This window comes from Centropristis striata, chromosome 16, assembly GCF_030273125.1.
Source record: "Centropristis striata isolate RG_2023a ecotype Rhode Island chromosome 16, C.striata_1.0, whole genome shotgun sequence".
NCBI classification, from domain to species: Eukaryota; Metazoa; Chordata; class Actinopteri; order Perciformes; family Serranidae; genus Centropristis; species Centropristis striata.
The window spans coordinates 6,945,009-6,957,185 of record NC_081532.1 but is presented as its reverse complement, the minus strand read 5'-3'; the positions used below and the strand labels follow the sequence as shown (position 1 = coordinate 6,957,185).

The window sequence follows — 12,177 nt, the reverse complement described above, 5'->3', positions numbered from 1 at the left end:
TCAGCTAATTACATTGACCCACAATGTACAATTTAGTATGCTGCTGTTGACAATTATCCAAGTTGTTTTAATTTCCTTAAGAACTAGTCATATTTATCGAGCCACAAATATTTTTCTTGAAATATATTACTTACAAACAGGTAAAAGAACACAGAGTTGTTATGATGGGGTCTATTCAACACATATCTCTAACCATGAAAGAAACCCATTATAATTTACTCACATGTGTGGGGATTCATGAAGGAGAGAGAAGGGGCTGCCAATTGTGTTTATTTGGAAAACCCTACAAATAAAAATGGGATTTGCACTAATGTAATAAAAGAAAAGTTTGTTATCTAACTTTTACAGTGTAATAAAAAAGGCTTTTTGATGTTTACGCTCTTGCTCCATTTTTCAAAAACGTAACTGTGGCATGAGGTTTAAAGATGCAAAACAGATTTCATTGTTTTGATAATGTCAGTTGTAGGGTTTTCTACTCGTTTAAGTTTGGAAGTTTGGTTGATGAAATAAGTTTACTTAACAGATAAGCTCGACAGTCAAAACTAGCTTCTTCCAGCTACGACTACTGTCTAAAGCATGGGTCTCAAACTCGCGGGCCAATTCCGGCCCTCGTGACGATATTTTGTGGCCCCCACATTGATATGAAAGTTTAATGTGAGTTTTATATGAATGGCACTTTACCATGTTGTGTGTGGAAGGTCCCTTTAATTATTTTTTTTTGGTAATTTTGTGTCTTTAAAATAATTTTGTGTCTTTTTTAAATAATTTTGTGTCTTTTTTGGTAATTCTGTCTTTTTTTGTCATTTTGTCTTTTTTTGGTCATATTGTGTCTTTTTTTGGTAATATTGTATCTTTTCTGGTCATTTTGTGTCTTTTTTTTGGTCATTTTGTGTCTTTTTTTGGTCATTTTGTGTCTTTTTAAAGTAATTAAGTTTTTTTTCCTGTCATTTTGTGTCTTTTTTTTGGTCAATTTGATTCTGCCTCCAGCGGCCCCCAGGTAACTTGAGTTTGAGACCCCTGGTCTAAAGTAAAGGCTTATCTATCCACAAATGATTTGGAGCGAGTCATCCATACGTTCATCACATCACGCCTAGACTACTGTAATTCTTGTTGGTCTTGGCCAGTCAGCAGCTTACAGGTTGTCCAAAATGCAGCTGCCCACCTGCTGACTGGAAAGAAACAGCGTGAGCACATTACCCCAATCCTTGCATCTTTGCACTGGCTACCTGTAAATTTTAGGATCCAGTTTAAGGTTTTATTAATTGTTTTTAAGTGCTTAAATGGTCTGGCACCGTCTTATTTATCAGAGCTTTTAAAACCCCACAGTACTTTCAGAGCACTTAGGTGGTCTAACCAGCTGCTCCTGGTCGGACCGTGGTCCAGACTCTGTAGTCAAGGGGACAGAGCCTTCTCTGTGGCGGCCCCAAAGCTGTAGAACAGCCGACCTCTCCAGGTCAGCGCTGCACAGTCTGTTGAGCACTTTAAAACATTATTAAAAACCTATTTATTCTCCTTGGCGTTCAGTCCCAGCTAGGCAAGAATCCTTGTCTTTTTTACTTTTTACTCTTTTATTTTATTTTAAGCTAACTCTGTTTTTATTACTATTTTATTGTTTTTAGTATTTTATTGTTTTCATTGTTTCTATTTATTACTATATTTGTGTATGATTTTCATTGTATTTTAATAACTGCACAGCACTTTGGTCAACTGAGGTTGTTGTTAAATGTGCTCTATAAATAAACTTTGACTTGACTTGAAATATTCTCAGCATTAACTTGATAAACTAAGAAATTATTCGATCTGAAACGGTTTCTTTTCTTTTAGTTCCTAGAAAGACATAATGAGATGCACGGCCATCAGACACTTGTGATTTTTCCATTTCAGTGAACATCCTCACAGGACAAAGTGACCCACAGCTTCACACACAGCTATAGCACGTGGCTGAGTTATTGCCAAAATGCCAGCTCCGCTCTTCAGATGGAAACAAGTTTCCTTTTTAGCCCAGACCCGGAACCAGCCATGTTGTTTAAAACATGGTTAATGTTAGGTGTGGGTGCAACAGATGAACTGATCCTGAGTCAGTTGAAGTGCAGCATGTGGATCAGCTGGTCCATGAGAACCAGAAGAGGCCCGCAGCCGCCTTTCTGTCAGGCCAGCCCCAAATTCACCAGCTTGGTGTGACTTCATCACTGGAATCACTGGTCTAATGTGTGTGTATGTGTGTGTGTGTGTCCGGTAGTGGTGTGTTCACTCAGCAGAACTACAGTCATACCTGAAACTCAGGGATGAAGACGGCATCAACGTACGACTCTCAGGAACATTGGTGAGATCTTAAAGAAAAGTATATTTAGATTTTAATGGTAAAAATATAGATAATGGATTTGAAGCCTTTCTCTGCATGCTACTTAGTCCATAAATGGTCTACAAGAGTATTATTATATATTAATGTCAGAATTTTGTCCAAAGGATAGTGGTTATTATTTCATTGTCTTTTTGTACGTGTAAGACATTTTTTTTAAAGTTTCAGAATACACTTCTTAAATTGTAAAAATGTCAATTTTTATATTACATTAGTGCATATGGTGGGGGGAAAAAGCCTGACATCTAGTTTACCCACTAAGATAAATCACATTTTTCATTTGACATTAATATTCAATATGTGAATCATTAATGTCAGAGTCTGTAACTTGTGTGAACATTTTTACAAGCGGATATTCACCTCACTGCCACAGCTAACTGGATTCCTTTTTTTCACTTTTTGGATTTATATTTTGGACAAGACAAGCTTTCTGCTTTACTCCACAGCATTGGAAAGTCTACATAAAAAAAACACACTGTATGCTGCAAGTATATAATTTCATCGCTTGATTTGATTTCTATATACAAAGCATTTATTAACAACTTTCCTGTCTTGAAGCACACAGGACATCTCTGTTTATATTGTATGCTGCTACTGGCAGATCATACAATTCATATTTTGTATTACTAAAATGTATAACTTAAAAGAAAGAAAGTATTTTTTTATTTGTTTTCAAAGTCTGTGAAATATTTAATCTCTCTGCTATCTCATCACATGTAAATGTTTGGCATAATTTGAGTTTTTCACAGCAGAGGAAGTCAGAAGAAGATAAATGCACCAACATCTTGAGGGAGTGACCCCCCGTCTCACCCAAACAAATGGCGTCACAGGAGGTTTGTTTGTTTTAGTCTTCTTTTCTGCAAAGTACTAACACTCGCTTGTGGTAATTAAAATTTGGCACATCTTGCTTGTGTGTGAAAACTGTGGTTCCTGCCACCCTTGACCTTTACCAACAGTCACTATGTTTGTATATCAGATTACTCTTGTTTAAATATGTGCTGCACTGCATGTCTCTGCTGAGAATAAAGTTTTAATCAGGGTTCGTACACTTTAGCGTAGGTCAAATTCAAGCATTTTTCAAGGACTTTCACGGTTAATTTTCAAGCTTTTCCAGTATCTTACACCTGTTGTAAATTCTATGTTTTAGATGAGTACTTACAAACTAAAAAGGGGGAGATTTCACTCAACCATACCAACAGCGATGGTATTACACTTTTAGGAGGGACGGTCTTCATTTCAGATAGGCTACTCTTTTATTTTTTTACATTGAACATGTGATTATCTATAGTCGATAGATGGATATAGTCAGATTGCAAGAGAAATACAGTAAGAATTTCAAGCATTTACAAGCACTTTATCCAAAATCCATGCACTTTTTAAACCTTGAAAATACATTTAAATTCAAGCATTTCAAGGATTTCAAGCACCTGTACGAACCCTGTTTAATATTCAAATAATTGTCATAAAATGTTCTTTTTGCTTTACACTGATTTTTTTTATTTTCTGCAAATAAAAAAGCAAAAAAAAGGAAAATCACATTGCATCACATTGAGAAAATGTCACCAACCCTCGACACTGTTGCAGAGCCATCTGACATCCACACTCCTGATCTCCATCCTGGCGGCGGTCCTCGGCTCCCTGCAGATTGGCTACCACACCGGCAACGTCAATGCTCCGGCCAAGGTTGGCAGCCACAGATGGGACCTGATGGGGGAAATATGACATTATGTTGGTAGATACTGATACCAATAGTTTAGTTTCACAGTTCCAGATATAAACTATGTTAGAATTGCTTTGTAAATACACTGTACTTTAAGATCCATTGAAAAGGAAAACAGAAGACAAAGTCCCTCCATTTAAAATAATACGTCAAAATGCATTCTACAAGGATTCGCTGAAAGGAACATATTGTACAAACCAAAATATCACACAGAGTGCGATGCTTTAAAACTATCGGACTGTCAAACAAATATTTCACAGCCTCAATAAAACACTGAATAAACTTAACAACTCCCTGAAACTCTCTGGCTCAGCTCCAGGACTGGCATGGGTTTGTTATTTCACAGGTTGACTGCACTACATGTTTGCAAGTGGGGCAGATCGTCTCCATCTGAATACTTCGCCCACAAAATATTTTGTCCGGACAAGTTAGTGCCTACTGACAGTAAAAGTGACTTTGATTGTTGAATTAAGATTTGGTTTCAAAATTTGCTTAACTGGTTGTTTGGAGAGGACAGATTTCTGCTACATCCTTCCACCAAATTCTACAAAATTTGGTATTGGATCAAACCCCCAATTTTGAATTTCTACAGCGTTCCCTGATGTTGATTGTTCTTTTGCTGTTTGCTAACTGTTTAGATTATCGAAGAGTTTTTCAACCACACCTGGAGAGCCAGACACAACCAGTCGATGCCAGATCACAGCCTGACTCTCCTGTGGTCGCTCTCTGTCAGCATTAAAGACTTTGGAGCCCTGCTGGGCTCACTGGGAGTCAAGTACCTGGCAGATTCTTATGGAAGGTAAAAATAAATAAAATAAAAATAACATTTTCACATTTTGTTTTTTAATTTTCTCATCTTCCCTTCTAGACGTAACTCCATCCTAATAGTGAACTGTCTCTCTGTGGTGGGAGCGTCTCTGATGTCCGCCTCCAAAGCCTGCAAGTCATTTGAGGTTCTCATCCTGGGACGGTTGGTGTTTGGTCTCTTCTGCGGCTTGGTGATGAGTCTGAATCCGCTCTACATCCAGGAAGTATCCCCCACCAACCTGAGAGGGGCCTTTGCTACACTCAACCAGGTGTCCTTCGCCTCCGGCATCCTGGTGGGAATGGTGAGGACTGTGATGGAAATCTTAAGTTTTGACTGAAAAAGTTGATTGATCTTTACTCTTGTATCAGGAGAAACTTCAGAGATTTGGTCCAATACTGGAGCAAATGGATGTGAGGCAACAAACTTTATTAACATTTTGATACCAGATGTGCCTTCATCAAAGTCCAATGGGAGTTTCCTTCGTTGATCTTTACTCTCCTTACGTTCAGAGTGCAAGGTTGGATATAGAACAGCTGTTTTTATGGAATTCTACAATTTCTGATGTCTTATATCTATCTGTGACTTGTGCTGTCCAAGTTACCTCCCATTTCTTTTGCTCTTGAAGACTTTTTGAGAGTTTTGTTTTGTGTACTTGAAGATCAACATGCAATGTTGCTGACAAGGCTAGATTAGCAACATTTGTTCAGAAATGTCTTTATTTTCTTGTTCTAAATGACTGTTTCTGGTCTAGTGAGAGATTTTTTTCTGAAATAATAATTATAATAATGAGATTTAAAAAAATGTTAAGAAAGGCCACAAAGTGTCAATAGGGGCTCACAGAGAAAGTCTTTCAACAAAAATGATAGAACTGCAAGAAAAGAAAAATTTGAAAAATATAACTTTTTTTTTTACTTTTTTTTTTTTTTACATTTCTTGACAAGTAGTCGACTCCACTGGAAGTAAAAGGAACAAAGTGAAACTGTCAGATGTGGTCCCTCTATGTGTTTGCTGCAGGTGGCTGGTCTGGAGACAATGCTGGGTACAGAGCATTACTGGGCCATGATGCTGTCCCTGTCTGTCATCCCGGCCCTGACTCAGTACCTGATCCTGCCTTTCTGCCCTGAAAGCCCTCGCTACCTGCTCATCAACCGGGGAGAGGAGAGCAAAGCAGAGACTGGTGGGTACAACTTTTTAGAACTTAATATTAGTCTCAGTTGGCGTTATATCACAGGGCAACAGTCCTGCAGTCCTGATTAGAGAGAGAGAGAGAGAGAGAGAGAGAGAGAGAGAGATGACCATGGCTGATCATGGCTTCCAGGAAACAAAAACATGGAAATGCTTTTAATGCACTCTAGTATCTCAGCTCTGTGGATATAATGCAGCAGTTCCTTAAAAAGATGTTGTTTTAACCCTGCAGCGCTACTGAGGCTGAGAGGAAGCTCGGACAAGGTGTTCACTGAGCTGGAAGAGATGAAGGAGGAGGCCGCCCACACTCAGACCGGTGTCACCTTCCACGAGTTCTTCAAGAAACGCAGATACAAGCAGCCAATCATCATTGTCCTCATCATCAACTTGGGCAGCCAGCTGTCCGGATTCAATGCGGTCAGTCTTAGGCCTCATTTATACATAGCAGGGTATTTAGAGAAACAAATATTTCCCCCCCTCCGTTTTCAAAAAAGTTGTCATTTACATCAACCCGCATAAATACGCCGTCGAGCGCCATTATAAGTACGCCAAACCTATAGGCGGCAGTGTAGGGAGAAGGATAAAGCCATGCAAGCCAATCAGAATCCTCAGTTTCTCCCAGTTGACACGACAACACATAACCGGAGTTTTCAAAATTCTCCACTTTGCCCGGAGTTTCTAGAAATAATCATTTTCCATGATAAAAACAGGGTTTTCGTGTAAATGAGAGGCCAAACCGCATGGAAATATCTGCGTTTTCCCTTCGTGTAAACGGGGCCTTATATTAAAACGCAATTGGTCTGGGTTGTTTTTGGCAAGTATTTACTGCATGAAGTACTGTATTTGAAGTATTAAAAAAAATTCTACTGACAATGCCTTTTTGTGACAAAGAAAGAGGTTCCTAAACTATGTTTTATGGCTTCCCCACTGTCTGATGAATATTTTACTTGCATTGTTAAAGTATTTATTCAATATATTATTCAGCCTCAGCACTTTTCTCTGCCTCCTTCTCAGATTCTGGGGCAGTGTGTCAGGACAATACCCCTGTATCTAAAAAAGATGTCCCAGTAACCCACTGAGCTAAAAAAAAAAAAAAATGCCTTCTCTGTTCTTTCAGATCATCAACTATTCCACCAGAATGTTCCAGGCTAAGTTTGATGAGGCCAAATACTTGACTATGGGTGTAGGAGCTGTCAATGTGACCTTCACTTTGGTGGCAGTAAGTACAAAATCTAGTGGTAACTTTTTCATTTCAGCTCCTTTTTTGAGAAACAATATCACTCTACACATTTTCATATCAATGTGAACCCAACAGTGTCAAATCTACTTAAAATACAAGATGTGTGATATTTTGTAGATTATGCCATGGATTGGATTAAAGATAAACGTTTTGTCACCATTATATCATGGATGCAACAGCTGGAGCCACAAAAGGAAATGTTGATTTTTTGTTTCATAAAAGAGGGTAAGTAGAGTCACCACTTTTTTTTGTTTTAGTTCTTCCTGATGGAAAGGGCAGGAAGGAGGAGATTGCTTCTAACTGGTTTCATCTCTATAGCAGTGTGCAACCTATTCATGACCATAGTCGATTCGGTCCTGGTAAGTTCATTTTAGTCCGATTGTTTTTGTTATTCGTGCACAGAGATTTCTATTCCAGTGGTAGCCACTCTGACAAAAGGGTGATTCTCATGAACATGGTACAGCTCATAGCAAACATCCAAGAGTACTGAATACATATTTTCTTTGACCCTTTATAATATAAAATCTAAAGTCACTGTTTAATATTAATTTATAATCTATTTGAAAAATTTTAATGTATTTCTGACATTTTTAGTGGAAGGTTTTTTTTTCTTTGGCAAACACTTAATATGCTCAAGGTTAGCGGTTATCACCAAAATGTATTTTATTAAAATGTACACATATTTTCATTCAAACAATTCTATCATTAACATCGAACCATTTTTTTTCTCATCAATTTTGATTCAGATTTTGCTCTTTATACATTGTTAAAAACCATTATATTTGATTACATTATCTTAAATTATACATTTGTAAACAAATGTATATTTACTTTGATAAAGTTTATTAAATATTTATTGTATATAAGTGTGGGGAAACCATGAAATTTTTATCTGGACGCATTACGGTAATGAATTTGTGGATCAAAAATATGTTCAAAAATATAGAAAATATTATTTCAGCACAAAACAATGAATTGTGCCTCATTATGGCTATATTGTTCATATATATAATATATTTAGTTTAATAAAGTATGTCCTTATAATCTTCACAGACATAACTTACACTAGCTTCATTAGAATCACCCAAAATGACATTTGAGATGAAATTTGATTCTAATGAAACACTAGTACTATCCCCACAACCCTACATCCACCTTCAACAAGAAACTTGTCTATCCACCATGCAGCACCTGGTTCCAGAGCTGCGGAGCCTGCAGGTACTGCTGGTTTTCTGCCTGATTTCAGCCTATGAGCTGGGCCCCGGCCCCATCTCATGGTTCATCGCTGCTGAGCTGTTTGACCAACCCAGCAGACCCATCGCCATGGCCTTCACCAGCCTGCTCAACTGGGGAGGGAAGTTTGTTCTGGCACTCCTCTTTCCTCCATTACTGGTGGGTTTACACTGTCAGCCTGCATGCTGTATAAGTGAGTTAAACTTCAGGGGGAACTTTAGAGGTGGATTTCTTGCTTGCTTTTGCAAGTTCCTTTACACCTCAGAGACATGACTGTAAAATACAGGCTATAAATCTGTTCAGTCTGTTATATACAAATGTAAACTGTATACTGTAAAACAGACATAAATCTGAAATGTTAAATATGTATAAATCTATTGCTAACTCCTTTAGCATCAGGCTGAAATAATAGTAATTAAATTAACAGTTAACCAGGGAAACATCTGTTCGCTGTAGTGCAGCAGAGAAGCAGCCAACCAGAAACTTATACCAAGGAACCAAATCAAACAACTTTTTGTTTTTCTACTTGTGTAAATCTGTTTCAATGCCTTTTCTTTTTGCCTTTTTTCCAACATTTTTGTGTGAATCAGAATCAGAATCACTTTTATTGTCACTGTACCTGGGTACAATGAGATTAATAAACACCACCAAGTCAGTGCGAGAGACAATGTCTCAGAAATAATAATAATAATATACAAATAATGTACAAATAGACATAAGGACATAAGGTGCACACTTTGAATTGCAGCAGTGAAAAATAAATATGGTCCATATACACGTGAGATATTGCACTTGTTTGGAGGTATTGCACAAGAGGGAAGATCAGTTCATACTGCAGTTTAGGGTGATTATGGCCTTGGGAAATGTTGAATGTTACTCTCCATATGGGTGTGTAATCATGTTGCCCTTAATCGAAGCGGTTTGGATCATTTTTGGTTAAATACAGATCAATTACCCAGATGAAAATAATATCCATCTCTACCCCTCCAGAAAATCTGTGGTGCGTACGTCTACCTCCTCTTCATGACCGTGGCTCTGGTCGCCTTCACCTTCACCTGGTTTCGCCTCCCAGAGACAAAAGGTCGCACGTTCGATGACATTGCAGAGGAGTTCAGAGGAGCAGAGGGCATCCCTTTGCACAATAAGGCTGGATTCAACACTTTCAACTAACCTCAAATCAATAATATGGGTATATTGAGGCTTTTGATGTTCATGACAAAAAAAGAACAACTGGTGTTTCACTTTGTGGACACAAGTGAGTCAAAGTAGAGGATGTGCACATCTTAAGGAGGCTGGAATGGCCTTTGTAAATTTGGTTTTCTCATGGAAAACAAACATGGATCTGATTACGGGAATTAAAAGTGTTAACTGATTGATATTTATATTGTATGTTTTGAGGCATTTTGTAACCATAATATATTATATGATATTATATATTATATTGTTGTTTTGTAAAGAGATAGAGACTTTTGGGAGGGAGGCAGAGGATGTGTAGAATCATTAAAATAAGTGAAGAAGTGCAAACGGAGAAATTAAAATCGGATTTGTTGTCGGAGGTTAATTTGCAGACTACAGTACTATTTTTCAACACAAAGAGCAATATATATTGTGCTGCAGACCACACAATTGCAGCAAATTTACAAAACTCTCATGATTCCTATTTGGATTTGGAGATCTTCCAGAGATTAAATTTTTTTTTTTGTCACCACCACTTAATGTCATTTGTGTAAATAAAGATACTGTTAAGTAACATGAGTTCAGTTCTTCATTGACCTCTTAAAACTAAATTCTCTTAGATGAGGGCTTTGAAATGGGCTGTGGTTAAGGTAATCTGATTTATTTATTTATTTTTTCACAAGGCCTTGTGTCCACCAAAGCATTTTCTCCCAGCTGAAAACACCAGGAGCTCTTCTGAAAACGCCCAGCACTAGAGAAACTAGATATCATTTCAGATGACGAGATTTTCTTTGGTTGACTACAGCTCCAGATTTAAGACATAAAATGCCATAGTGCACTTAAGAATGATTACATTAAACTGAATTATACAGTAGATGTGTATTTAAATGTATGTTCGGACTGGTCCCACCATTGAACAATCTGCAATCCTTGCATTTGGGTTACCGTCAGCCTTCTAGATCATTATTTGTCTGAGAAATCTCACATATCTCTGAACTGTATACACTTGTAAGATGTCTGAGAAAACCAACCACATCTGTGCGAATAAATATTTCATCCAACATGATCTACTGCGACTTGCAGAAACCACAGAGGGAGAAGAGCCAAGAGATCAGAGGATGAGCTTGGGTTTTAAAACACCAGGGGCAGAATTAAATTTACATGTATATTACTTTGGTGGTTCATTCAGAGTCAGCATCTAATAACTGATGACACGGTCAGGAGTCTGAACTCTTTGTCATGTGTTCCAAGATGTCTTTGTCTCACTATAAAAATGATGGAAACACTGCCATCTACTGGACCAAAATGTAAAACAGCTGTTATTAATGAATAAACTACAGTATAATTTTGTGTTACAGTAAGTATATTTTGGGGGGATATAGGGCGCCTTCCTACTTGCAGTACTTATTGTACTAAAGTTTAAAAATATTTTCTTCATATCAGTGATCTTAATATCTACTGAGGTACACTGGTCCACCAAGCCTGGTCTTATAATGCAACATTTTCTTTTTACTTTGTTTACATCATTGTCATCTCTTAATATTGCTTCACATAAAAACATTCGGTCTAAATTCAGCATCCACCTCATTTGCTCATTTTGCTCTGAAAACAAGTTAAGGTATTTGGAGAATTTTCAATGTTGTATATTGTTTTACATCTTTATGAGGACATAACTTCCTCAAGCATTCTTCTCAGCAACAAAATTTTTAATTGTTAAACATAACATGTTAACATAATCTTTTATATTCTGTAGCATAGTTGAAAAAAGGGAAAACTAGTGAAATTCACCATATTTGCTTATAAGTAAGACACAACACACATTTTCACTGCCAGTTTGATATTTACCTTAAAATTACAGTGAAAGCAGATGGATGTGAGAGAACGTAGAGGGACCCCAGCACCACTTTAACTCCAATTTGATGACAGTGTAGACAAGCATAAAGAAGCTCAAATGATTACATCATGCCAGAAGAAACTATGAAACAATAGGTGTACACAAAATACAGCAAATACTGATTTTGAAGATGTCAGCAAAGGGAAATGTTCAGCCACCAAGTCTGACCCTGATAGTGGGAGATTCACAGTGAAGAATCTCTAGCCAGAAGATAAAGGCTTATATTTCTGTGCTGTGAGTCAGCCTCACAGCTAACTTGCAAACAAACTTGAACAAAAACCTGTAGTGGACTTTCTCTAAATGTTGTGTAATTACCAGACAACAAAGCAGAACAATACAAGGTGGGACTGTTTCACATTAAGATTTTTAAGAGCGTCATGGAGAATTTCTGTTACCCAGTTTTGCTGCTGTGCGATTCCACTGTATGGATAAACTATTCTTATTCAAGACAAAAGGATAAATGATATGCAGAAGACTATAGTGAACATATAACCTTATTTTAAAAAATATATATATATTAAAATATAGAATTCTGTAATATAATAATAAAATAATAGAAAAT

The 12,177-nt window shown here is 37.2% G+C and overlaps 1 protein-coding gene and 1 long non-coding RNA gene across 2 annotated transcripts in view; one reads left to right on the top strand and one right to left on the bottom strand.

Annotated features, from left to right (window-relative positions):
• LOC131988076 (uncharacterized) overlaps positions 1–12,177 on the bottom strand; it is a 60,952-nt gene that overhangs the window by 16,068 nt on the left and 32,707 nt on the right. Inside the window, exons 2-3 of the long non-coding RNA XR_009395852.1 lie at positions 3,927–4,063; positions 2,273–2,330 (exon numbers count right to left, since the gene is read on the bottom strand). This is a non-coding gene — a long non-coding RNA (uncharacterized LOC131988076). The remainder of the gene's footprint in view (positions 1–2,272; positions 2,331–3,926; positions 4,064–12,177) is intronic.
• Positions 3,178–10,336, top strand: LOC131988066 (solute carrier family 2, facilitated glucose transporter member 1). Its single transcript, XM_059353078.1, has 10 exons — positions 3,178–3,192; positions 3,944–4,042; positions 4,718–4,878; positions 4,948–5,188; positions 5,902–6,064; positions 6,305–6,489; positions 7,190–7,291; positions 7,570–7,671; positions 8,501–8,704; positions 9,536–10,336. The coding sequence occupies exons 1-10, from the start codon at positions 3,178–3,180 to the stop codon at positions 9,713–9,715; spliced, it is 1,452 nt and encodes a 483-aa protein (XP_059209061.1). The 3' UTR covers positions 9,716–10,336.